We start from the raw sequence: 25,939 nt of genomic DNA, 5'->3' as shown, positions 1-25,939 counted from the left end.
ATCCGACTGAGATCCGCCTCCCGGGGTACGCTTTTGCTCCTAGCAAGGCGCCCCAGGTGCGGCTCCATGTTCTATCCTCCCTGGTGCATGAAGTCATCAACCCTCTGTTGTCGGGTGCTCGCAGGAAGTTTCGACCTGCCCAAACTTATTAAGCGGTACCCGCTTGCAGAGGATGGTGACTTTGAGGTACCGGTGGTGGATGAATGCGTTTGGACCTGGGGGGTCTTCGACCCCCAACTTGACTAAGGTCAAGCAGGGCCGGCTGTTGCCCCCCTTTCCCACTTGCGGTGCGAAGTTGAAGGCTGCTTACATATGCTTCTAGGAGCAATATCGTAATGCATTCCAACAGCTCCGTGTGTCCATACACTCCGCATATCTGTCGGCTGTACAAAGGGAGTTAGCGGGAGAGGGGCCGGCCGACTCTTCGGAGTTGGCCGCGCAACTTAAGGAGGTTCACAGTCATCTTGCGCGGGATGCTATTTGTAGCTGTGCCTCGCAGATGATGTCTGCAGTCATGGGCATGCGCAGGCTGTGGATGTCAGTATCTAAATACTCAATTTCCACACGCCAGGACCTACTTGCTTTGCCATATAAGATGGATGCCACCCTCTTCCCTGGCGCTCAGCAGGTGCTTGGAAGTATCCGCTTCCTTCAGGTAAGGGCGCCGGGAGGAGCAAGAAAGGCAGGGGCCGGGGCAAGGCAGCAGCAGGAAATCAAACTGCATATCAATGTGCTAGAACTGAGAGCGATCAGGTTGGTGTTCCAACGCTTCCTGGATCTGCTTCGTGGCCAAGTGGTGCGTCTAGAGATAGACAACCAAACGGCGATGACTTACATCCGGAAGCAGGGGGGAACGGTGTCTCCGTCGCTTCTCCAAGAGACGTGGCAGTTCCTCCTATGGTGCAACTCACACGTTATCAGGGTGCTACCTGTTAATCTCCCGGGGCTGGACAACGTCCGTGCAGACGCTCTGTCTTGCTGGATCCTCGCTCCTCACGAGTGGAGGCTCGACCTGGGGATATTCGGGATAATCTCCCAGTTATACGGGTCGTTCCAGGTGGATCTGTTTGCGTTTGGGGTGAATCACCAGACACCAATGTTCTGCTCCCGAGTCCCCGACCCAAGGTTGGTGGCACCAGACACCTTCCAGCTAGATTGGATGGACAGAGCTCTGTGGGCATTCCCCCCAGTACCTCTGATTTCCAAGGTCCTGTCTCAGCTAGCCACTCAGCCTGTGCGACTACTTGTGCTCCTGGCACCTCTTAAGTCGGCGCAGAGTTGGTTTCCAGTAATACTCAGGTTTCTGGCTCAGCCTCCTGTTCTTTTACCTTTACGACCGGACCTCCTATCCCAGAACGGGGCCCTCCACCTGAATCACAGGATTCAGTGGGTGGCTTGGCCACTGTCAGGAATCGCCTCCAGAAGAGCGGTATTCCTGCACGAGTTGCAGACACAATACTGGCTTCGCGGAGGGATTCGACAAACATTCAGTATGAGGATAGATGGACCTGCTATCCGCGCTGGTGTGTCGATAGAGGGATTGCAGATCCCTTTTATGCAGACCTCGTAGCCGTGCTTGAGTTCCTCCAGTTGCGACTTGATGACGGCCTGGCCGCATCGACAGTCCGGGGGTACTCTACAGCTATTGCAGCTTTTCACGTCCCTGTCGACGGGGCACTTCTGGGTGCGCACCCATTAGTGCAGCGCTTTTTAGCAGGTGTGGACAGGATCCGACCGCCTGTCTGGCGGATCAGTCCCCCTTGGGACTTGCAAATCGTTCCTGATTGGCTGTCCGGTCCTTCCTTTCGGGATCTGGCGTCTCTCTCTCTTCAGCTGTTGAGCTGGAGGACGGCGTTCCTTGTGGCGGTAACGTCCGGCAGACGGGTAGGCGACATTCATGCAATGTCAGCTGATCCCGAACTAACTGTTTTCCACCGGGTCAGTATTCGGCTGCCGGACTCTTACCATCCCAAGGTCGCACACGTGACGGCTCCTATTGAGCTACCTGCTCTTTACAGCCTTCCACGTCGGGGACCACTACAAGACATGCTCATGTCTTGGATGTCCGCAGGACCCCCAAGGCCTATATCAGCAGAACTAAGGGTATCCGTAAGGATAATCAACTATTTTCTGTTATGGTGGTAGAAAGGCTGGCTCACCTGCGAGCAAACAAACTATCTCAAGGTGGATAGTGTCAACTATTTGTACTGCGTACACGCTTCAAGGCAGGGACCCCCTTACCAGGTTGAAGGCTCATTCGGTTAGAGCAGTGGCTACGTCACAAGCGTACGCCGCAGCTCTGCCCATTGAGGAAATCTGCTCCGCGGCTATTTGGAGCCAGCAGAGCATGTTCATCAAACATCAAGCGAGCGTGCTCAGTTTGGTCAGTCAGTTCTCTGAACTGGGCAAAGTTCTACATCTCTAGCCGATTGAGCCTTCGAAATTTAAGACCGCCCTCCGGTTATACTGCTCATTAACGGTCCGGATTATATCTTCTGCGGTCGATAAAAATACCAGTCCTTACTACTCGATAAGACTCGTTTTTGCACATGACTCCTTCGATTCACGGGGACCCTCTGGCCTAGCTCAGCGTGGGTTTATAGTCTCTCGTGATCTACGCCCCTGTATCACTTGTTCCAAAAAGTGTGTGGGGGGTCTTGAGTTATCAATATGATAAGCCACAAATAATGTCTCTTTCATTGTATATGGTCGACCAGGCCCTGTTTCTAGGCCCCGCCTTTCGGCGGAGGTGCCTCACGATAGGGTTGGTTCCATTTATTGAACTCTTTTTTATTCATTGAAATAATCAAAATACAATGTATTTATGCACGCTTGTTGCTGACAGATGCCACTTCCTAGATTATCTTTAAGAGTCTATCTTGATGCAATAAGTGCCCCAAGGAAGATTTAATCTGAAAGAGAATTTACAAACCCTTGAGAGGTTATGAATTCTCTGATGAAATCCTCCTTGGGGCACGGCCACCCACCTCCCAACATTCCGTCAGCATTAGACATATGGAAAGTGATTTGGGTGAGAGTTGCTTCCCCTGGCGCTGTGGAGGGTGAGGCCCCGTAAGGGTGGTCGTATATCATACAAAAACGAAGTTTTTTGTGTGGTAACATTTTTTATTAAGGAAAATGGTTACAACTATGTCATGTAGATTTTCTTGAGCAAGGAAAAAATGCAATAAGTGCCCTAAGGAGGATTTCTTCAGAAGATTCATAACCTCTACAGGTTTGTAAAAGTTTATGTGATTGTAAATATTGTATGAGTATTCTATAAAGGTGCAGTTATATGTGTCTGTGTGCACAGGTCATTCCCTGACTCAGTTTGTGCAGCACTGTGCTGACCACTACCTCAACAGCGAACACAAGGAGATCCGCATGGAGGCGGTGCAGACATGTGCCCGGCTACTGTCACCTCTACTCACGGTCAGTAGTGTACCTGTGTACCTGTAGTGTTGTGTGTGTCAGTAGCCAGTAGTTACTCTATATCGGGGGCTCAACCTCCCTGCATATTCTCCCCATCAGTAATGTTGTGTATGTCAGTAGCCAGTAGTTACTCTATATCGGGGGCTCAATCTCCCTGCATATTCTCCCCATCAGTAATGTTGTGTGTGTCAGTAGTCTGTAGTTACTCTATATCGGGGGCTCAACCTCCCTGCATATTCTCCCCATCAGTAATGTTGTGTATGTCAGTAGCCAGTAGTTACTCTATATCGGGGGCTCAACCTCCCTGTATATTCTCCCCATCAGTAATGTTGTGTGTGTCAGTAGCCAGTAGTTACTCTATATCGGGGGCTCAACCTCCCTGCATATTCTCCCCATCAGTAATGTTGTGTATGTCAGTAGCCAGTAGTTACTCTATATCGGGGGCTCAATCTCCCTGCATATTCTCCCCATCAGTAATGTTGTGTGTGTCAGTAGCCAGTAGTTACTCTATATCGGGGGCTCAACCTCCCTGTATATTCTCCCCATCAGTAATGTTGTGTGTGTCAGTAGCCAGTAGTTACTCTAGATCGGGGGCTCAACCTCCCTGTATATTCTCCCCATCAGTAATGTTGTGTGTGTCAGTAGCCAGTAGTTACTCTAGATCGGGGGCTCAACCTCCCTGTATATTCTCCCCATCAGTAATGTTGTGTGTGTCAGTAGCCAGTAGTTACTCTAGATCGGGGGCTCAATCTCCCTGTTTATTCTCCCCATCAGTAATGCTGTGTGTGTCAGTAACCAGTAGTTACTCTAGATCGGGGGCTCAACCTCCCTGTATATTCTCCCCATCAGTAATGTTGTGTATGTCAGTAGCCAGTAGTTACTCTAGATCGGGGGCTCAACCTCCCTGCATATTCTCCCCATCAGTAATGTTGTGTATGTCAGTAGCCAGTAGTTACTCTAGATCGGGGGCTCAACCTCCCTGTATATTCTCCCCATCAGTAATATTGTGTGTGTCAGTAGCCAGTAGTTACACTATATCGGGGGCTCAACCTCCCTGTATATTCTCCCCATCAGTAATGTTGTGTGTGTCAGTAGCCAGTAGTTACTCTATATCGGGGGCTCAACCTCCCTGTATATTCTCCCCATCAGTAATATTGTGTGTGTCAGTAGCCAGTAGTTACTCTATATCGGGGGCTCAATCTCCCTGCATATTCTCCCCATCAGTAATGTTGTGTGTGTCAGTAGTCTGTAGTTACTCTATATCGGGGGCTCAACCTCCCTGTATATTCTCCCCATCAGTAATATTGTGTGTGTCAGTAGCCAGTAGTTACTCTATATCGGGGGCTCAACCTCCCTGTATATTCTCCCCATCAGTAATGTTGTGTGTGTCAGTAGCCAGTAGTTACTCTATATCGGGGGCTCAACCTCCCTGTATATTCTCCCCATCAGTAATATTGTGTGTGTCAGTAGTCTGTAGTTACTCTATTATGGGGGCTCAACCTCCCTGCATATTCTCCCCATCAGTAATATTGTGTGTGTCAGTAGTCTGTAGTTACTCTATATCGGGGGCTCAACCTCCCTGCATATTCTCCCCATCAGTAATATTGTGTGTGTCAGTAGTCTGTAGTTACTCTATATCGGGGGCTCAACCTCCCTGTATATTCTCCCCATCAGTAATGTTGTGTATGTCAGTAGCCAGTAGTTACTCTATATCGGGGGCTCAACCTCCCTGCATATTCTCCCCATCAGTAATGATGTGTGTGTCAGTAGCCAGTAGTTACTCTATATCGGGGGCTCAACCTCCCTGCATATTCTCCCCATCAGTAATGTTGTGTGTGTCAGTAGCCAGTAGTTACTCTATATCGGGGGCTCAACCTCCCTGTATATTCTCCCCATCAGTAATGTTGTGTGTGTCAGTAGCCAGTAGTTACTCTATATCGGGGGCTCAACCTCCCTGTATATTCTCCCCATCAGTAATGTTGTGTGTGTCAGTAGCCAGTAGTTACTCTATATCGGGGGCTCAACCTCCCTGCATATTCTCCCCATCAGTAATGTTGTGTATGTCAGTAGCCAGTAGTTACTCTATATCGGGGGCTCAACCTCCCTGCATATTCTCCCCATCAGTAATGTTGTGTATGTCAGTAGCCAGTAGTTACTCTATATCGGGGGCTCAATCTCCCTGCATATTCTCCCCATCAGTAATGTTGTGTGTGTCAGTAGCCAGTAGTTACTCTCTGTCAGAGTTGTGATGTCATATTACATTCTGTATTTGTCTTTGTGATGTTTCAGCTTCTAGCCTCCAGTCAGGGTCAGATCAGCATGTCGGCCATGACAACGGTAGCCTATGTCCTCAACAAGCTCCTGGTGGTGGGCATCACAGACTCAGGTAGGTGTTCACACATGAAGTAGTGGAGGACTGATTGATATACAGTAGAATCTGTCTCACCACACTTGTGTGAAGAATGGTAAAGATTGTGAAGGTTCAACGTGTAGCTACACAAGGTTGTGTGAAGAATGGTAAAGATTGTGAAGGTTCAACGTGTAGCTGCACAAGGTTGTGTGATGAATGGTAAAGATTGTGAAGGTTCAACGTGTAGCTACACAAGGTTGTGTGATGAATGGTAAAGATTGTGAAGGTTCAACGTGTAGCTACACAAGGTTGTGTGATGAATGGTAAAGATTGTGAAGGTTCAACGTGTAGCTACACAAGGTTGTGTGATGAATGGTAAAGATTGTGAAGGTTCAACGTGTAGCTACACAAGGTTGTGTGATGAATGGTAAAGATTGTGAAGGTTCAACGTGTAGCTACACAAGGTTGTGTGAAGAATGGTAAAGATTGTGAAGGTTCAACGTGTAGCTACACAAGGTTGTGTGAAAAATGGTAAAGATTGTGAAGGTTCAACGTGTAGCTACACAAGGTTGTGTGATGAATGGTAAAGATTGTGAAGGTTCAACGTGTAGCTACACAAGGTTGTGTGAAGAATGGTAAAGATTGTGAAGGTTCAACGTGTAGCTACACAAGGTTGTGTGAAGAATGGTAAAGATTGTGAAGGTTCAACGTGTAGCTACACAAGGTTGTGTGAAGAATGGTAAAGATTGTGAAGGTTCAACGTGTAGCTACACAAGGTTGTGTGATGAATGGTAAAGATTGTGAAGGTTCAACGTGTAGCTACACAAGGTTGTGTGAAGAATGGTAAAGATTGTGAAGGTTCAACGTGTAGCTACACAAGGTTGTGTGAAGAATGGTAAAGATTATGAAGGTTCAACGTGTAGCTACACAAGGTTGTTTGATGAATGGTAAAGATTGTGAAGGTTCAACGTGTAGCTGCACAAGGTTGTGTGATGAATGGTAAAGATTGTGAAGGTTCAATGTGTAGCTACACAAGGTTGTGTGATGAATCTGGAAGCCAGAGTGAATGAAGTTCAGTTTAGTCAGATTTGACTCCATGACCTGGATTGGATGGATATATTACACTGTACATAGAAGCACTGGTCAACATACAGTCCTTCATCTTTGTAAACTTGGTCTTACTCTATTTGTTTTGTTCAAGTTCTAAAGTAGCTCTGAATATTCATCAGAATGACACCATCAGTACAGAGCATGATGCATATTTTGTAGATCTCTGTACAGTGTGAGGTAATTGTGTTCAGATGCAGATATCCGGTACTGTGTTCTGGCTGCCCTGGATGAGAGGTTCGACCCCCATCTGGCACAGGCAGAGAACCTCAGTGCTCTCTTTGTGGCTCTCAACGATGAAGCCTATGAGATCCGCGAGCTGGCTATTTGTATGATAGGCCGACTGAGCAGCAAGAATCCAGCATATGTGATGCCATCACTCAGGAAAGTCTTGATTCAGGTAATCTCAAACACTAATCTCTAAGGCTTTGTATAGGATACCTGTAATACAGGACTATGAGGATATGCTTGGGAGTGTAAGACCTGAGGAAAGAAACCAGAGGGAAAGTAGGACACTAAATATATGTGTAATATATTGAACATTAAACTCCATTTCACCTCTGTCAGTCAGTTCACATGACATCACCAAAATTGATGTCAACAATATTGAATGAACTCTTGAATAAAATTAGTTTAATAGCTTACAAACATAAGGCAACAGTCTCTCATTAGTTGCTGTGTTGATCAGATATTGACTGAGCTGGAACACAGTGGTATTGGTCGAAACAAGGAGCAGGCGGCACGGATGCTCGGCCATCTTGTTTCTAATGCAGCCCGACTCATCAGGCCCTACATGGAACCCATCCTGAAGGTAGGTCAGGTTTAATTCTCTGTTTAGTTTTCGACTCCCCTCCTGAGTCTGTGTTCTCACAAGTTTGATCCAGGCCAAACAATTCTTGTTTGTCATGACCTGTCTACCCCTATAATTTTCCCCCTCCCTAATTTTTAATTTTTTGTAAGCACTGTTTTCAAAAGTATTTAATCTGAGAAAATAATACTGCTGTTAAAAGGATATTACATTTTGTGTGCTAGGTACTCATCCCTAAACTGAAAGAACTCGACCCGAACCCAAGTGTGACCATCAGCGTGCTGGCTGCCATCGGAGAACAGGCCCAGGTGAATACCAGCATTCTTAGAACCACTAAACCATCATATGAAAGCCTTGTACCACTATACCATTATACACCCCCTAGTTATACAAGTCCTGTGCCAATATGCCATTATGCATGGCCAAGATATGCATGCCTTGTTGTGTCAAAAGATATCAGCTCAGGTGTGTTATCAAGATATCAGCTCGGGCATGTTATGAAGATATCAGCTCGGGTATGTAATGAAGATATGAGATGGGCATGTTATGAAGACATCAGCTCAGGCATGTTATGAAGATATCAGGTCAGGCATGTTATGAAGATATCAGCTCAGGTGTGTAATGAAGATATGAGATGGGTGTGTTATAAAGATAACAGGTCGGGCATGTAATGAAGATATCAGGTCAGGCATTTCATGTAGATATCAGCTCAGGCATGTTATGAAGATATCAGGTCGGGCCTGTTGTGAAGATAGCAGCATGGGCATGTTATGAAGATATCAGATGGGTGTGTTATGAAGATATCAGCTCAGGCATGTTATGAAGATATGAGACGGGTATGTTATAAATATACCAGGTTGGGCATGTTGTGAAGGTATCAGGTCGGGAATGTTATGAAGATATGAGCTGGGATACGTTATAAAGATATTAACTTGGGTACGTTATGAAGATATTAGCTCAGGTATGTTGTGAAGGTAAAAGCTTGGGTAGCTCACATTGTTTTCTGTCTCCTGTCAGGTGAGTGGCACAGAGATGAAGAAGTGGATGGACGAGCTGCTCCCCATCATCCTGGACATGCTGCAGGATTCATCATCGCTGCAGAAGAGAGAGGTCAGTTCATCAGCAGCGCCATACATTATCAACAAGGGTCAGTCAGTAGTTGGCTCTTTCCCTTATGTTGTCAGGATACGGGTTGCAAATATGTATTGTGTGGGCATATTGTGTAGTAGAGGACCTTTATGAACATAGTGTTATGAACTTTGAAAGTCATGTAAAGTTCCTGTAACTGGGATTTGCAATATCCTTACAAAAAAGTTGTGAGATTGAAGGAGTGATACTGTATTGTGGTGTATTCCAGGTGGCGCTGTGGACGCTGGGTCAGATAGTTGAGAGCACAGGGTCGGTGGTGGAACCTTACAAGAAATACCCAACTCTCCTGGAGGTTCTCCTTAACTTCCTGAAGACAGAACAGGCCCCCGGCATCCGGAGGGAGGTAGGCTTGTTTGCTTTCTACACTGCATGGCCCCCAGCATCCGGAGGGAGGTAGGCTTGTTTGCTTTCTACACTGCATGGCCCCCAGCATCCGGAGGGAGGTAGGCTTGTTTGCTTTCTACACTGCATGGCCCCCAGCATCCGGAGGGAGGTAGGCTTCCTTACTTTCTACACTGCATGGTCCCCAGCATCCGGAGGGAGGTAGGCTTGCTTACTTTCTACAGGGCATGGCCCCCAGCATCCGGAGGGAGGTAGGCTTGTTTGCTTTCTACACTGCATGGCCCCCAGCATCCGGAGGGAGGTAGGCTTCCTTACTTTCTACACTGCATGGCCCCCAGCATCCGGAGGGAGGTAGGCTTGTTTGCTTTCTACACTGCATGGCCCCCGGCATCCGGAGGGAGGTAGGCTTCCTTACTTTCTACACTGCATGGCCCCCAGCATCCGGAGGGAGGTAGGCTTCCTTACTTTCTACACCGCATGGCCCCCGGCATCCGGAGGGAGGTAGGCTTGCTTACTTTCTACATTGCATGGTCCCCGGCATCCAGAGGGAGGTAGGCTTGCTTACTTTCTACAGGGCATGGCCCCCAGCATCCCGAGGGAGGTAGGCTTGCTTATTCTCTTTCTGATTAAATCCTCCTTGGGGCACTTATTGCATTTTCCTTGCTCAAGAAAATCTATATGACATAGTTGTAACCATTTTCCTTAATAAAAAATGTTACCACACAAAAAACTTCGTTTTTGTATGATATACGACCACCCTTACGGGGCCTCACCCCCAACGGCGCCTCACGCCAGGGGGAGCAACTCTCACCCAAATCACTTTCCTTATGTCATCTGTAAGAGACAGACGTGTTGATTTTTCACACAAGACAAAAATAAGAGAAAACTATCGTTCGACAAGAACCATGGCTGACCAAACTGTATGTATGGTACATTTCTTTCTTTGCAAAGGCGTAATACCTCGCATTGTGAAGTTATAGAGTTGTAATAATACGCCACGTGCACGGTACCTTTGAATTCAAATGGCCGTAATGGCGTCCATATTGTAGTTCCACGGGCTGATACATGTAACACCAAGGCCATTAAGAAACGGCTTGGGGTTTTGTTATATCATACAGCATTGGTCTACAATTTTTTCCTTTACAAAACCCAAGGTGGTGTGTTAATTCATAAACTACACTTACCTTTTTTACGGGTTTTTACACCTTAGCGCGTAACACGCCCCTTTGGTGTTATAATTATACTACACATTGGCTATTAGTATCGCGTTACAAATCGCATTCTACATTACGCCTTTGCTTCTAGTTTCACAATTTATGCACGTTTCTTTCCGATCTTTATATCGCACTGATACACGTTGATACCCTTCCCGCCCACCTCAGAAATTACGGTCTTGTTTACAAGACCTTCAAACTGTGTACGGGTTGTTCTAAGACAGGCACGAACGCTGCCGAATATGTCTGGCGGAGGACATTGCCTTTACCCCCCGGGGCCCCCAAAAGAGACAAGTTGACTTGTTCCACTTTAAAGAGGTCTATTAAAGGCGGGGGTAGATATCACTACTAAGACATCCCCCCCTCCCCATCTAAAAAGGGTAAAAAAGCTGCCGAGATTGTCTCCCCCGCTCCCTCTCCGGGGGCCGGGGGAGAAGGCTCGAGGGTCCCCGTAGTAAGCACTGCACCCTCTCCTGCACTGTCTTTGGCAGACTTTTCTGCGTTACTTAAGTCGCAGATGGCGTCGATGATGGAGGAGGTAAAGTCTCAGATCCGAGAGGAGATGCGGACCGAGCCTTCCCCGTTGTCGGCGCCGGACGCGGCTTCGAGACCTTGTGATATGCCCGGCGTCGGCCGAGGCAGGCAACTTGGTCTCGGGGACGATCTCAGACCGGGCTTCGGCGCCGGCTCGAGGTCGCTCCCCAGCGGAGGGGTGGCGGGCGCCGGCCCGTGCACTACCGACGCACAATTTTTCCCTAGCGGAGCCAGACGCCTCTTCCGAGGCCGAGGCTTTCACTAGTGGATTCGTAGCCCGGAGCCAGGGGGGTTCCCTTGGTCTCGGGGACGATCCGAGACCGAGCTTCGGCTCCGGCTCGAGGTCGCTCCCCAGCGTAGTGGTGGCGGGCACCGGCCCGTGCACTACCGACGCACAATTTTCCCTAGCGGAGCCAGACGCCTCTTCCGAGGCCGAGGCGTCCACTAGTGGATACCTAGCCCGGAGCCAGGTTGGTTCCCTTTGTCTCGGGGACGATCCGAGACCGAGCTTCGGCTCCGGCTCGAGGTCGCTCCCCAGCGTAGTGGTGGCGGGCACCGGCCCGTGCACTACCGACGCACAATTTTCCCTAGCGGAGCCAGACGCCTCTTCCGAGGCCGAGGCGTCCACTAGTGGATACCTAGCCCGGAGCCAGGTTGGTTCCCTTTGTCTCGGGGACGATCCGAGACCGAGCTTCGGCTCCGGCTCGAGGTCGCTCCCCAGCGTAGTGGTGGCGGGCACCGGCCCGTGCACTACCGACGCACAATTTACCCTAGCGGAGCCAGACGCCTCTTCCGAGGCCAAGGCTTTCACTAGTGGATACCTAGCCCAGTGCCAGGTGGGTTCCCTTGAACCTCCGGCACCTCGGCACCGGGACTCGGCCTCGGGCCGGGTGCAGAGACACGTGCGGGACAGGATTGTCCATGTACTGCCTCAGGTTGCTGCGCCCATGCCAGAGTCGGAGACACCCAACTTGACTAAGGTCAAGCAGGGCCGGCGGTTGCCCCCCCTTTCCAGTGTGCGGTGCGGAGTTGAAGGCTGCTTACATATGCTTCGAGGAGCAATATCATAATGCATGCCAACAGCTCCGTGTGTCCGTACACTCCGCGTATCTGTCGGCTGTACAGAGGGAGTTAGCGGGAGAGGGGCCGGCCGACTCTTCGGAGTTGGCCGCGCAACTAACATTATCTTGCGCGGGACGCTATTCGTAGCTGTGCATCGCAGATGATGTGCGCTGTTATGTGCATGCGCAGGCGGTGGATGTCGGTATCTAAATACTCGACTTACACACGCCAAGACCTACTTGCTTTGCCGTATAAGAGGGTGCCACCCTCTTCCCTGGGGCTCAGCAGGCGGTCCGAGAGGCTGCTCAATTGTATACTTCCATCAAAGACTCATAAAGCCTTGTTGGAGGTACCAAGCGTTAAAACCGCGTAAGCGGGCCTCTCCAATTGCCCCCTCCTACGCTAACGCACGGGTCAGACGTCCACACCTGCTTGGAAGCCGCCGCTTCCTTCAGGTATAAGGGCGCCGTGAGGAGCAAGAGAGGCACGGGCCGGGGCAAGGCAGCTGGTCGAGGCCAACAGCTTTTTCGCGGGGCTGGGAACGATGGGTTCCCATTAGCGCCCGAAGAGCCCCGGGTGAACCCATAGTCGCAAGTTATCGGGAAAACTCATCCGCTCCTCCACTTTTCCGGGATAAAGCACACACCGGTGCCTGCTACCCGAGAGAAGGCGGAATTCCTCCGTGCCGAGGTCGACGCACTTCTTATGAAAGCTGCGATCGAACCGGGTCCCGAGGGACAGGAAAGCGAGGGCTTCTACTCGACTTGTTTCCTAGTCACCAAACAGTGATCTCAACTGTCGAGACAGGAGAATGGCTAACGTCAATAGACTTAAAATACGCCTATCTCCACATACCAATACATCCAGAGTTCAAGAAATACCTGAGGTTTTCTTTCGACGGGAGGTGTTATCAGTTCAGGGTTCTACCATTCGGGATCTCCACGGCCCCGAGGGTGTTCACCAAGCTGATGTTGATTCCCGCCCAAGTGGCCAGGTCAAAAGGTCGGTTCTGCCATCCGTACCTCGACGACTAGGTTACTAAGAGCTCTATTGCAATCCCTGAGTCAGATAGCTACACAACAAGTGATAGATATTCTGATCACTCTAGGGTGGATGGTCAATCTCAAGAAGTCAGATCTGAGCCCCACTCAGAATCTAGTCTTCCTAGTGGCTAATTTCAACACGGTGAGAGGACGTGTATCTCTGTCACAAGATATCAAGTCCCTTAAGCGCAAGTCACACTGCTCGTACATGGCTCCAGTTACTGGACAACATGGCGGCGACAGTGGATTTGGTCTGGCGGGCGCGCTTGAGAATGAGTCCCATTCAACAAGCACTCCGTTGACTTTGGGCGAACTCGGAAGATCTCGAGACTGTGCTCGAGACTCCGTAGTGGCTCATTACACACCTCCAGTGGTGGACCGAGGTCGGGAATCACTCCCGTTCCGTCTCTCACAGTTCAAACAGACGCGTCACTCTCCGGCTGGGGAGGCGTTCTGAATGATCACACTGCCTCGGGACTATGGTCCCAGCAGGAGATCAAACTGCATATCAATGTGCTAGAACTGAGAGCGGTCAGGTTGGTGTTCCAACGCTTCCCGGATCTGCTTCGTGGCCAAGTGGTTCGTCTAGAGATGGACAACCAAACGGCGGGGGAACGGCGTCTCCGTCGCTTCGACGAAAGACGTGGCAGTTCCTACTATAGTGCGACTCTCACGATATCAGGGTGCTACCTGTTTATCTCCCGGGGGTGGACAACGTCCGTGCGGACGCTCTGTCTTGCCGGATCCTCGCTCCTCACGAGTGGAGGCTCGACCCGGGGATATTCGGGATTTTCTCCCTGTTATACAGGTCGTTACAGGTGGATCTGTTTGCGTCTGGGTTAAATAACCAGACACCAACGTTCTGCTCCCGAGTCCACGACCCGAGGTCGGTGGCACCGGACGCCTTTCAGCTAGATTGGACGGACAGTTCTGTGGGCATTCTCCCCAGTACCTCTGATTTCCAAGGTCCTGTCTCAGCTAGGCACTCAGCCTGCGCGACTAATTGTGCTCCTGGCACCTCTTTAGTCGGCGCAGAGTGGGTTTCCAGTAATACTCAGGTTTCTGGCTCAGCCTCCTGTTATATTACCTTTACGACCGGACCTCCTATCCCAGAACGGGGCCCTCCACCCGAATCTCAGGATTCAATGGGTGGCTTGGCCACTGTCAGGAATCGCCTCCAGAAGAGCGGTATTCCTGCACGAGTTGCAGACACAATACTGGCTTCGCGGAGGGATTCGACAAACGTTCAGTACGATAGATAGGCCTGCTATGCGCCCAGGTGTGTCGATAGAGGGATTGCAGATCTTTTTTCTGCAGATCTCGTATCCGTGCTTGAGTTTCTCCAGTCGCGACTAGATGACGGCCTGGCCGCATCAACAGTCCGAGGGTACTCTACAGCTATCGCAGCTTTTCACGTCCCTGTCGACGGGGCACTTCTGGGTGCACACCCATTAGTGCAGCGCTTTTTAGCAGGTGTGGACAGGATCCGACCGCCAGTCCGGCGGATCAGTCCCCCTTGGGACTTGTCAATCATTCTAGATTGGCTGTCCGGTCCTTCCTTTCGGGATCTGTCGTCTCTCTCTCTTCAGCTGTTGAGCTGGGAGACGGCGTTCCTTGTGGTGGTAACGTCCGGCAGACGGGTAGGCGACATTCGTGTTATGTCAGCCGATCCCAAAATAACTGTCTTCCATGGGGTCGATAAATATCACCGGGACAGTCAGTTTTCGTCTACCGGACTATTACCGTCCTAGGGTCGCACACGATTCCACGTGAACGGCTCCTATTGAGCTACCAGCTCTTTCACAGCCTTCCTCGTCGGGGACCACTGCAAGACATGCTCATGTCTTGGATGTCCGCACGACTCTCAAGGCCTATATCAGCAGAAATATGGGTGTCCGTAAGGATAACCAACTATTTTGCTGTTACTGCGGTAGGAAGGTTGGCTCACCTGCGAGTAAACAATCTATCTCGAGGTGGATAGTTTCAAACATTTGTACAGCGTATACGCTTACAGGCAGGGACCCCCCTACCAGGTTGAAGGCTCATTAGGTTAGAGCAGTGGCTGCGTCAAAAGCGTACGCCGCGGCTCTGCCCATTGAGCAGATCTGCTCCGCGGCTATTTGGAGCCAGCCGAGCACGATTCATCAAACCTTACCAACTCGACAAACACTCAAGCGAGCGTACTCGGTTTGGTCAGTCAGTTCTCCGAACTGGGCAAAGTTCTAATCTCTAGCTGATTGAGCATTCGAGATTTTAGACAGTCTTCCGGTTATACTGCTCAGTAATGGTCCGGATTTTATCTTCTGCGGTCGATAAATATCAGTCCTTACTACTCGATAATACTCGTATTTTGCGCACGCACTCCTTCGATCCTCGGGGACCCTCTGGCCTAGCTCAGCGCTGGTTATGGTCTCTCGTGATCTACGCCCTTATATCACTTGTTCAAAAAAGTGTGGGGGGGTGGGAGGTGTTTTGAGTTCTCAACTTATGACAAGCCGCAAAAACAGGCTTTATCATAATATATGGTCGACCACGCCCTGTCTCTAGCCCCCGCCTTTCGACGGTGGTGCCTCACGATAAGGTTGGTTCCATTTATTGAACTCAATATTTTATTCTGTTGAATAATCAAATACGATGTATTTATTTACGCCTGTTGCTGACGGATGCCACTTCCTAGATTATCTTTGGGAGTCTGTCTTGATGCAATAAGTGCCCCAAGGAGGATTTAATCAGAAAGAGAATTTTACAAACCTGTAGAGGTTATGAATTCTCTGATGAAATCCTCCTTGGGGCACGGCCACCCACCTCCCCACATTCCGTCAGCATTTGACATATGGAAAGTGATTTGGGTGAGAGTTGCTCCCCCTGGCTTGAGGCGCCGTTGGGGGTGAGGCCCCGTAAGGGTGGTCGTATATCATACAAAAACGAAGTTTTTTGTGTGGTAACATTTTTTATTAAGGAAAATGGTTACAACTATGTCATATAGATTTTCTTGAGCAAGGAAAATGCAATAAGTGCCCCAAGGAGGATTTCATCAGAGAATTCATAACCTCTACAGGTTTGTAAAACTTTCTACATTGCATGGTCCCCGGCATCCAGAGGGAGGTAGGCTTGCTTACTTTCTACACTGCATGGCCCCCGGCATCCGGAGGGAGGTAGGCTTGTTTGCTTTCTACACTGCATGGCCCCCGGCATCCGGAGGGAGGTAGGCTTGCTTACTTTCTACACTGCATGGCCCCCGACATCCGGAGGGAGGTAGGCTTGCTTACTTTCTACACTGCATGGCCCCCAGCATCCGGAGGGAGGTAGGCTTGCTTACTTTCTACACTGCATGGCCCCCAGCATCCAGAGGGAGGTAGGCTTGTTTGCTTTCTACACCGCATGGTCCCCGGCATCCAGAGGGAGGTAGGCTTCCTTACTTTCTACACTGCATGGTCCCCAGCATCCGGAGGGAGGTAGGCTTGTTTGCTTTCTACACTGCATGGCCCCCAGCATCCGGAGGGAGGTAGGCTTGCTTACTTTCTACACTGCATGGCCCCCGGCATCCGGAGGGAGGTAGGCTTGCTTACTTTCTACAGGGCATGGCCCCCAGCATCCGGAGGGAGGTAGGCTTGCTTACTTTCTACACTGCATGGCCCCCGGCATCCGGAGGGAGGTAGGCTTGCTTACTTTCTACACCGCATGGTCCCCGGCATCCAGAGGGAGGTAGGCTTGCTTACTTTCTACACTGCATGGCCCCCAGCATCCGGAGGGAGGTAGGCTTGTTTGCTTTCTACACTGCATGGTCCCCGGCATCCAGAGGGAGGTAGGCTTGCTTACTTTCTACACTGTATGGCCCCCGGCATCCAGAGGGAGGTAGGCTTGCTTACTTTCTACACTGCATGGCCCCCGGCATCCGGAGGGAGGTAGGCTTCCTTACTTTCTACACTGCATGGTCCCCGGCATCCGGAGAGAGGTAGGCTTGTTTACTTTCTACACGGCATGGCCCCCGGCATCCGGAGGGAGGTAGGCTTGTTTACTTTCTACACTGCATGGCCCCCGGCATCCAGAGGGAGGTAGGCTTGTTTACTTTCTACACGGCATGGCCCCCGGCATCCGGAGGGAGGTAGGCTTCTTTACTTTCTACATTGCATGGTCCCCGGCATCCGGAGGGAGGTAGGCTTCCTTACTTTCTACACTGCATGGTCCCCGGCATCCGGAGAGAGGTAGGCTTGTTTACTTTCTACACGGCATGGCCCCCGGCATCCGGAGGGAGGTAGGCTTCCTTACCTTCTACACTGCATGGTCCCCGGCATCCAGAGGGAGGTAGGCTTGTTTACTTTCTACACGGCATGGCCCCCGGCATCCGGAGGGAGGTAGGCTTCCTTACTTTCTACACTGCATAGTCCCCGGCATCCAGAGGGAGGTAGGCTTCCTTACTTTCTACATTGCATGGTCCCCGGCATCCGGAGGGAGGTAGGCTTCCTTACTCTCTACACTGCATGGTCCCCGGCATCCGGAGGGAGGTAGGCTTCCTTACTTTCTATACTGCATGGTCCCCAGCATCCGGAGGGAGGTAGGCTTGCTTACTTTCTATACTGCATGGCCCCCGGCATCTGGAGGGAGGTAGGCTTCCTTACTTTCTACACTGCATGGTCCCCGGCATCCGGAGGGAGGTAGGCTTCCTTACTTTCTACATTGCATGGTCCCCGGCATCCGGAGGGAGGTAGGCTTCCTTACTTTCTACACTGCATGGTCCCCGGCATCGGGAGAGAGGTAGGCTTGTTTACTTTCTACACGGCATGGCCCCCGGCATCCGGAGGGAGGTAGGCTTCCTTACCTTCTACACTGCATGGTCCCCGGCATCCAGAGGGAGGTAGGCTTGTTTACTTTCTACACGGCATGGCCCCCGGCATCCGGAGGGAGGTAGGCTTCCTTACTTTCTACACTGCATGGTCCCCGGCATCCAGAGGGAGGTAGGCTTCCTTACTTTCTACATTGCATGGTCCCCGGCATCCGGAGGGAGGTAGGCTTCCTTACTCTCTACACTGCATGGTCCCCGGCATCCGGAGGGAGGTAGGCTTCCTTACTTTCTATACTGCATGGTCCCAAGCATCTGGAGGGAGGTAGGCTTGCTTACTTTCTATACTGCATGGCCCCCGGCATCTGGAGGGAGGTAGGCTTGCTTACTTTCTACACTGCATGGTCCCCGGCATCCGGAGGGAGGTAGGCTTCCTTACTTTCTACATTGCATGGTCCCCGGCATCCGGAGGGAGGTAGGCTTCCTTACTCTCTACACTGCATGGTCCCCAGCATCCGGAGGGAGGTAGGCTTGCTTACTTTCTATACTGCATGGCCCCCGGCATCTGGAGGGAGGTAGGCTTCCTTACTTTCTACACTGCATGGTCCCCGGCATCCGGAGGGAGGTAGGCTTCCTTACTTTCTACACTGCATGGTCCCCGGCATCCGGAGGGAGGTAGGCTTCCTTACTTTCTACATTGCATGGTCCCCGGCATCCGGAGGGAGGTAGGCTTCCTTACTCTCTACACTGCATGGTCCCCGGCATCCGGAGGGAGGTAGGCTTCCTTACTCTCTACACTGCATGGTCCCCAGCATCCGGAGGGAGGTAGGCTTGTTTGCTTTCTACACTGCATGGCCCCCAGCATCCGGAGGGAGGTAGGCTTGCTTACTTTCTACACTGCATGGCCCCCGGCATCCGGAGGGAGGTAGGCTTGCTTACTTTCTATAGGGCATGGCCCCCAGCATCCGGAGGGAGGTAGGCTTGCTTACTTTCTACACTGCATGGCCCCCGGCATCCGGAGGGAGGTAGGCTTCCTTACTTTCTATACTGCATGGCCCCCGGCATCCGGAGGGAGGTAGGCTTGCTTACTTTCTACACTGCATGGTCCCCGGCATCCGGAGGGAGGTAGGCTTCCTTACTTTCTACACTGCATGGCCCCGGCATCCGGAGGGAGGTAGGCTTGCTTACTTGGCTTACAACTGAGAATATGCATCAAAACACAACAAACAAAGAAGAAAAAAACGTGTTGCATTACAATCAAACCTTTAATATATGCACACATATTCTTTGCAAAACTAACAAAGATTCTTGAAGTCTGTCAAGCAAAGTCCAGCACTTCTGTCATATATGATGATTAACTGGCTACCCATGCATTTTATAATCATTGGGTATCAGTAATTCTATCTGCGTATTTAAATTTCTGTTACCCACTAGTTTTTACACATGTGGGTATTTAAGCTAAATGTTTAAAAACACTATTCATCTAGTCCCTACAAACTGGTGTCGTGTGGGTTCGAGAGCTTTATAGGACTAAAAAATACCACGATACTTCCACAAGAAAGTGTGATGGCAAATGATCATGATGTAACTGTCATCGTGGAGTTTGGCAAGGTTGACAGAATGCCCGTTATAATTTCAAAATAAGTTGCTGATTTGCTAATCGAATACGCAGGGTTACTTCACAATATTTTGATGAAACGCACAAGTTTGATTTTTGTAGCGTATCTGTAATGTTCATTGCGTATTTGATATGCTTAGATTATATTTTACTGTGTATTTCTGCATTTCTGATGCATATTTCACGCAGATACGCAGCTTATCTGGAGCTCTGTGCCATCACTGATGGGCTCTTGCTGTAGTAGTTTTATCTGCTGTAGGTGATTCGAGTCCTGGGACTGCTTGGAGCTCTGGACCCCCACAAGCACAAGCTGAACCTGGGCCTCATCTCGGAGAGCGAGGCTGCGGTCAGCAAGTCTGACCATACCAAAGCTGAGAAGGATGCCAGTAACACAGGTAAGTTTGGTCATGGCCCCAGGTCTCGCTGCAAAGGACTTGACAATTCATGATACTGAAAGACAATTCCCAGGCAAGGCCTTCTTTAGGTTCTATGAGCCCGTGGCAAGGAAAGTGAAGACAAAGATATATATATTACATATGCTGCTGTTGTTACTTGTTGTTTAATGCTGCTCTCAGCAATATTCCATCTAAATGGCGGCAGTCTGTAAATACTCAATGATTAACATAATGAACAAAGATCTGCATTTGGAGTTCGATGACTTGAAGTCAACAAAGTCATCAAGCCTGACCACCCAATCCATTTAGTCGCCTCTTACGACAAACAGAGGTTACTGGGACCTATATCATGTTGTCTAAAGAAACAAAACAACACATGAAAAGATTGCTAGATTTTGGAACCGATTGTAAGATGGAGTGAACGTGATATGACAAGTATCTATATTAGCTTCTTGTACCAGTTATCAGATGTGTTTCAGAGAGGGCATGGTTGGTGTCCTAGGCACTGCAACTTGCTTTGCACAGTTAAACTGAAATACTATTCCAAGCCAAACCAAAATCACTTGCCTACTTTGTGATACTGACACTGATACTGTGATTCCAGATGTCAGATTACCACATGCCATTTTATGAGAGTGATTTTCTTTGGTGATTAATTTGAAATATACAGTGCATCAGTTATCGGTTATAATTGTTTTATCTGACTGTCTGACATTGTATTACTTCTTTACTTTGCAGAATTGAACACCAGTGAAATGCTGGCAAACATGAGCGCCACCACAACCCTGGAGGAGTTCTATCCAGCCATTGCCATAGCAACACTGATGAAGATCATCCGTGACCCGTCCCTGTCCCAGCACCACACAATGGTGGTCCAGGCTATCACCTTCATCTTCAAGAGTCTGGGCATCAAGTGCGTCCCGTACATTCAGCAGGTCATACCTGCATACCTCACCGTCATCAGATCTGCAGATCCAAACTTTAGGGAGGTGAGTTGTGCTGTTGTATAAACTCAACGTAGTGTAAGATGTGGCTCTGTGTGATTTGTATTGTAGCTAAGTGGAAACTGTAGTCATTTAGGACACACAGGTGTGAGTCTGAATCCTGTCCGCATGGATAATGTGGAGACCATTCTTGCCTCTCAGTACAACCACCATGCATGACAGCATTTTGTGTCAGCTCCACAGGTGAACATGTCCACTCTCCCATTGTCTACAAACTACAACAAATATGATTTTTAACAAGTCAAAGTATGCCATTTATGATATATGTATCCATTCTCTGTCAACTAAAGTTTGTTTCAAGGCGTCAATAGCGGTAATCTGACCGCGGTTGCTGTTAATAAAAGTAAGTTGTGCGATCTTCCAATCGCTTGACACACGATGTCACCTAAATTTATTGAAGCAATATTAAAAGGAATTTTGAATAAAATCATTGAAATAGGTTACAACACAAGTCCAGACATACAATGAACGCTTTTTATAACCAGACAGTGTTATTACAAAATGATTACATTGCGTATTCCGGTACAGATTTGTTGACATGGTATTTCCAGTGTTACATGCTCACGGTAATGTCTTTGCATGTGAAAAAACATCAAAACTCATTATGGCATGTATAATGCGCACCCCCTTCTACACAGATTGTTCTTCTTTTTTTTTAAAGTGTGCACTATACTCAAGAAAATACGGTGACCAGGGCCGGAAGTGGTGCCTTTTGCTATTGTGGTGGCCGGAGGAATTTGTCATCTTCTGATGACTGTTGTTTATAATGATGGTTTGTCAGTGGAGTGAATTGAAACACCACAACCATATCTTAGTCATTCAAGTATTTGAATTAAAATTTCATCAATCTAAAGTTATATTTCAGATCTAGTTTTGTGAGAAGAATGTAATTGTTTAGTTTAACATTTGTTGAGTGATTTTCTCCTCCCTCCACTAGTTCCTGTTCCAACAACTGGGAGTCATCATTGCTATCGTCAAGCAGCACATCAAGAACTACCTGGAGGACATCTTCTGTCTCATCAAGGTGGGTACACACGCACTTGTTGTTGTAATCTGTTGCCCCAGTGAAGACATGGGCCAAGTAGGTGTCCTATTTCTGTAGCTTGCGAAGGGACAACAGCGGCATGTTTACGATGGATGCCGAGTGTGGGTGTTACTGTATATCATCTTACCATCTCACAACTGTGACAAACTTACTGTAACTAGCAAGCAACAATACTGCGCCAAAAGGAAAGACAAAACATGCCGCGAAACACATAAGCAAATTCAAGATGGCGGATTGAAACAAAATGCAAAGGCGAATGAAGATATTTTATGAACAAATCTGTACTTTTACAGGGAAGGACAAATTTACGCAAATATGGGAATAAACAACACCATAGGTTAATCCAAAACTGGACAATTTGTTAGAGCAGCATGTGATGTGGAGTTTACATGGCATCATCACATCGGAGTCACATGGTCTCATCTGCTGGTTCCTGCCTCACACTTCAGTGAAACAACTTTCTATCTCAGCAGTCAATGCATTAAGGAGTAGTGCAGGATAGGCATCAAATGTAACACATATTTAGATTTTACTAACTTTCTTGTGTCCTTTGTGCTGCAGGAGTTCTGGACCCCCAACAGCCCCATGCAGAGCACAATCATCCTGCTGATTGAGCAGATCGTCAATGCCCTGGGCACCGAGTTCAAGGTGTACCTGCCCCAGATTGTGCCGCAGATACTGCGGGTGTTCATGCATGACACCAGCCAGGACAGAGTCGTCACAGCCAAGGTCAGCTCACCACAGCTCACACAGGCTCCGGTTCAGTTTCATAGTAGCATCTCTATTCTGATATGAGATGTTTTATGGTTTCTACCTCCAATTAAGTAACCCATGGAATACTTCAGGTTTGGCGTTGCTGGACAAGTCTTGAGTATCTGTTGATCATAATGAGACTATGTTGTGTTGTTCCAGCTCCTGAATGCACTCCAACTGTTCGGTGCCAACCTGGATGACTATCTACACCTCCTCCTACCACCAGTTGTCAAACTGTTTGACTCTGCTGATATTCCTATAGCAGTCAGAAAGTAAGTTCTATGTTGGAACCGTGGGGCCTAACCTTACTAATGCTGGATTTCTCTGCCTTGCCCTCTGTGTCACCTCAGTTAATACCTGTGTTCTGTCTCACCCTCTGTGTCACCTCACTAATACCTGTGTTCTGTCTCACCCTCTGTGTCACCTCACTAATACCTGTGTTCTGCCTCACCCTCTGTGTCACCTCACTGATACCTGTGTTCTGTCTCGCCCTCTGTGTCACATCACTAATACCTGTGTTCTGTCTCACCCTCTGTGTCACCTCACTAATACCTGTGTTCTGCCTCATCCACTCTGTCACCTCACTAATACCTGTGTTCTGTCTCGCCCTCTCTGTCACCTCACTAATACCTGTGTTCTGCCTCACCCTCTGTGTCACCTCACTAATACCTGTGTTCTGTCTCACCCTCTGTGTCACCTCACTAATACCTGTGTTCTGCCTCACCCTCTGTGTCACCTCACTAATACCTGTGTTCTGTCTCACCCTCTGTGTCACCTCACTAATACCTGTGTTCTGCCTCACCCTCTGTGTCACCTCACTAATACCTGTGTTCTGTCTCACCCTCTGTGTCACCTCACTAATACCTGTGTTCTGTCTCACCCTCTGTGTCACCTCACTAATACCTGTGTTCTGTCTCACCCTCTGTGTCACCTCACTAATACCTGTGTTCTGTCTCACCCTCTGTGTCACCTCACTAATACCTGTGTTCTGCCTCACCCTCTGTGTCACCTCACTAATACCTGTGTTCTGTCTCACCCTCTCTGTCACCTCACTAATACCTGTGTTCTCTGCCTCACCCTCTCTGTCACCTCACTAATACCTGTGTTCTGCCTCACCCTCTGTGTCACCTCACTAATACCTGTGTTCTGTCTCACCCTCTGTGTCACCTCACTAATACCTGTGTTCTGCCTCACCCTCTGTGTCACCTCACTAATACCTGTGTTCTGTCTCACCCTCTGTGTCACCTCACTAATACCTGTGTTCTGTCTCACCCTCTGTGTCACCTCACTAATACCTGTGTTCTGTCTCACCCTCTGTGTCACCTCACTAATACCTGTGTTCTGTCTCACCCTCTGTGTCACCTCACTAATACCTGTGTTCTGCCTCACCCTCTGTGTCACCTCACTAATACCTGTGTTCTGTCTCACCCTCTCTGTCACCTCACTAATACCTGTGTTCTCTGCCTCACCCTCTCTGTCACCTCACTAATACCTGTGTTCTGTCTCACCCTCTGTGTCACCTCACTAATACCTGTGTTCTGTCTCACCCTCTGTGTCACCTCACTAATACCTGTGTTCTGTCTCACCCTCTGTGTCACCTCACTAATACCTGTGTTCTGTCTCACCCTCTGTGTCACCTCACTAATACCTGTGTTCTGCCTCACCCTCTGTGTCACCTCACTAATACCTGTGTTCTGTCTCACCCTCTCTGTCACCTCACTAATACCTGTGTTCTCTGCCTCACCCTCTCTGTCACCTCACTAATACCTGTGTTCTGTCTCACCCTCTGTGTCACCTCACTAATACCTGTGTTCTGTCTCACCCTCTGTGTCACCTCACTAATACCTGTGTTCTGTCTCACCCTCTGTGTCACCTCACTAATACCTGTGTTCTGTCTCACCCTCTGTGTCACCTCACTAATACCTGTGTTCTGCCTCACCCTCTGTGTCACCTCACTAATACCTGTGTTCTGTCTCACCCTCTCTGTCACCTCACTAATACCTGTGTTCTCTGCCTCACCCTCTCTGTCACCTCACTAATACCTGTGTTCTGCCTCACCCTCTCTGTCACCTCACTAATACCTGTGTTCTGCCTCACCCTCTGTGTCACCTCACTAATACCTGTGTTCTGTCTCGCCCTCTCTGTCACCTCACTAATACCTGTGTTCTGTCTCACCGTCTCTGTCACCTCACTAATACCGGTGTTCTGCCTCATCCACTCTGTCACCTCACTAATACCTGTGTTCTGTCTCACCCTCTCTGTCACCTCACTAATACCTGTGTTCTGTCTCACCGTCTCTGTCACCTCACTAATACCTGTGTTCTGTCTCACCCTCTCTGTCACCTCACTAATACCTGTGTTCTGCCTCATCCACTCTGTCACCTCACTAATACCTGTGTTCTGTCTCACCCTCTGTGTCACCTCCCTAATACCTGTGTTCTGTCTCACCCTCTGTGTCACTTCACTAATACCTGTGTTCACTGCCTCACCCTCTGTGTCACCTCACTAATACCTGTGTTCTGTCTCACCCTCTGTGTCACCTCACTTATACCTGTGTTCTGTCTCACCGTCTCTGTCACCTCACTAATACCTGTGTTCTGTCTCACCCTCTCTGTCACCTCACTAATACCTGTGTTCTGTCTCACCGTCTCTGTCACCTCACTAATACCTGTGTTCTGTCTCACCCTCTGTGTCACCTCACTAATACCGGTGTTCTGTCTCACCGTCTCTGTCACCTCACTAATACCTGTGTTCTGCCTCATCCACTCTGTCACCTCACTAATACCTGTGTTCTGTCTCACCCTCTCTGTCACCTCACTAATACCTGTGTTCTGCCTCACCCTCTGTGTCACCTCACCAATACCTGTGTTCTGTCTCACCCTCTGTGTCACCTCACTAATACCTGTGTTCTGTCTCACCCTCTGTGTCACCTCACTAATACCTGTGTTCTGTCTCACCCTCTGTGTCACCTCACTAATACCTGTGTTCTCTGCCTCACCCTCTGTGTCACCTGACTAATACCTGTGTTCTGTCTCACCCTCTGTGTCACCTCACTAATACCTGTGTTCTCTGCCTCACCCTCTGTGTCACCTCACTAATACCTGTGTTCTGTCTCACCCTCTGTGTCACCTCACTATTACCTGTGTTCACTGCCTCACCCTCTGTGTCACCTCACTAATACCTGTGTTCTGTCTCACCCTCTCTGTCACCTCACTAATACCTGTGTTCTGCCTCATCCACTCTGTCACCTCACTAATACCTGTGTTCTGTCTCACCCTCTCTGTCACCTCCCTAATACCTGTG

The 25,939-nt window shown here is 49.2% G+C and overlaps 1 protein-coding gene across 3 annotated transcripts in view; it reads left to right on the top strand.

The window, feature by feature from the left end:
- Positions 1–25,939, top strand: part of LOC124110769 (serine/threonine-protein kinase mTOR-like) — a 115,206-nt gene that overhangs the window by 33,348 nt on the left and 55,919 nt on the right. For all 3 annotated transcript variants that reach the window (XR_007220412.1, XM_048394351.1, XM_048394352.1), the window contains exons 14-25: positions 3,314–3,432; positions 5,722–5,818; positions 7,084–7,289; positions 7,578–7,700; positions 7,922–8,005; positions 8,715–8,807; positions 9,055–9,189; positions 19,699–19,834; positions 20,573–20,823; positions 21,776–21,862; positions 22,445–22,612; positions 22,796–22,908. Coding sequence is in view for 2 of the 3 variants with exons in the window: in XM_048394351.1 (XP_048250308.1) it covers positions 3,314–3,432; positions 5,722–5,818; positions 7,084–7,289; positions 7,578–7,700; positions 7,922–8,005; positions 8,715–8,807; positions 9,055–9,189; positions 19,699–19,834; positions 20,573–20,823; positions 21,776–21,862; positions 22,445–22,612; positions 22,796–22,908 (1,612 nt within the window). In the remaining variant the exon portion in view is untranslated. The remainder of the gene's footprint in view (positions 1–3,313; positions 3,433–5,721; positions 5,819–7,083; positions 7,290–7,577; positions 7,701–7,921; positions 8,006–8,714; positions 8,808–9,054; positions 9,190–19,698; positions 19,835–20,572; positions 20,824–21,775; positions 21,863–22,444; positions 22,613–22,795; positions 22,909–25,939) is intronic.

Source organism: Haliotis rufescens, unplaced genomic scaffold (assembly GCF_023055435.1).
Source record: "Haliotis rufescens isolate VD_foot unplaced genomic scaffold, xgHalRufe1.0.p SCAF_13, whole genome shotgun sequence".
In the NCBI taxonomy this organism is placed as follows: Eukaryota; Metazoa; Mollusca; class Gastropoda; order Lepetellida; family Haliotidae; genus Haliotis; species Haliotis rufescens.
Note: the sequence above shows the minus strand (reverse complement) of the source record. Positions and strands in the feature narration are given on the sequence as shown.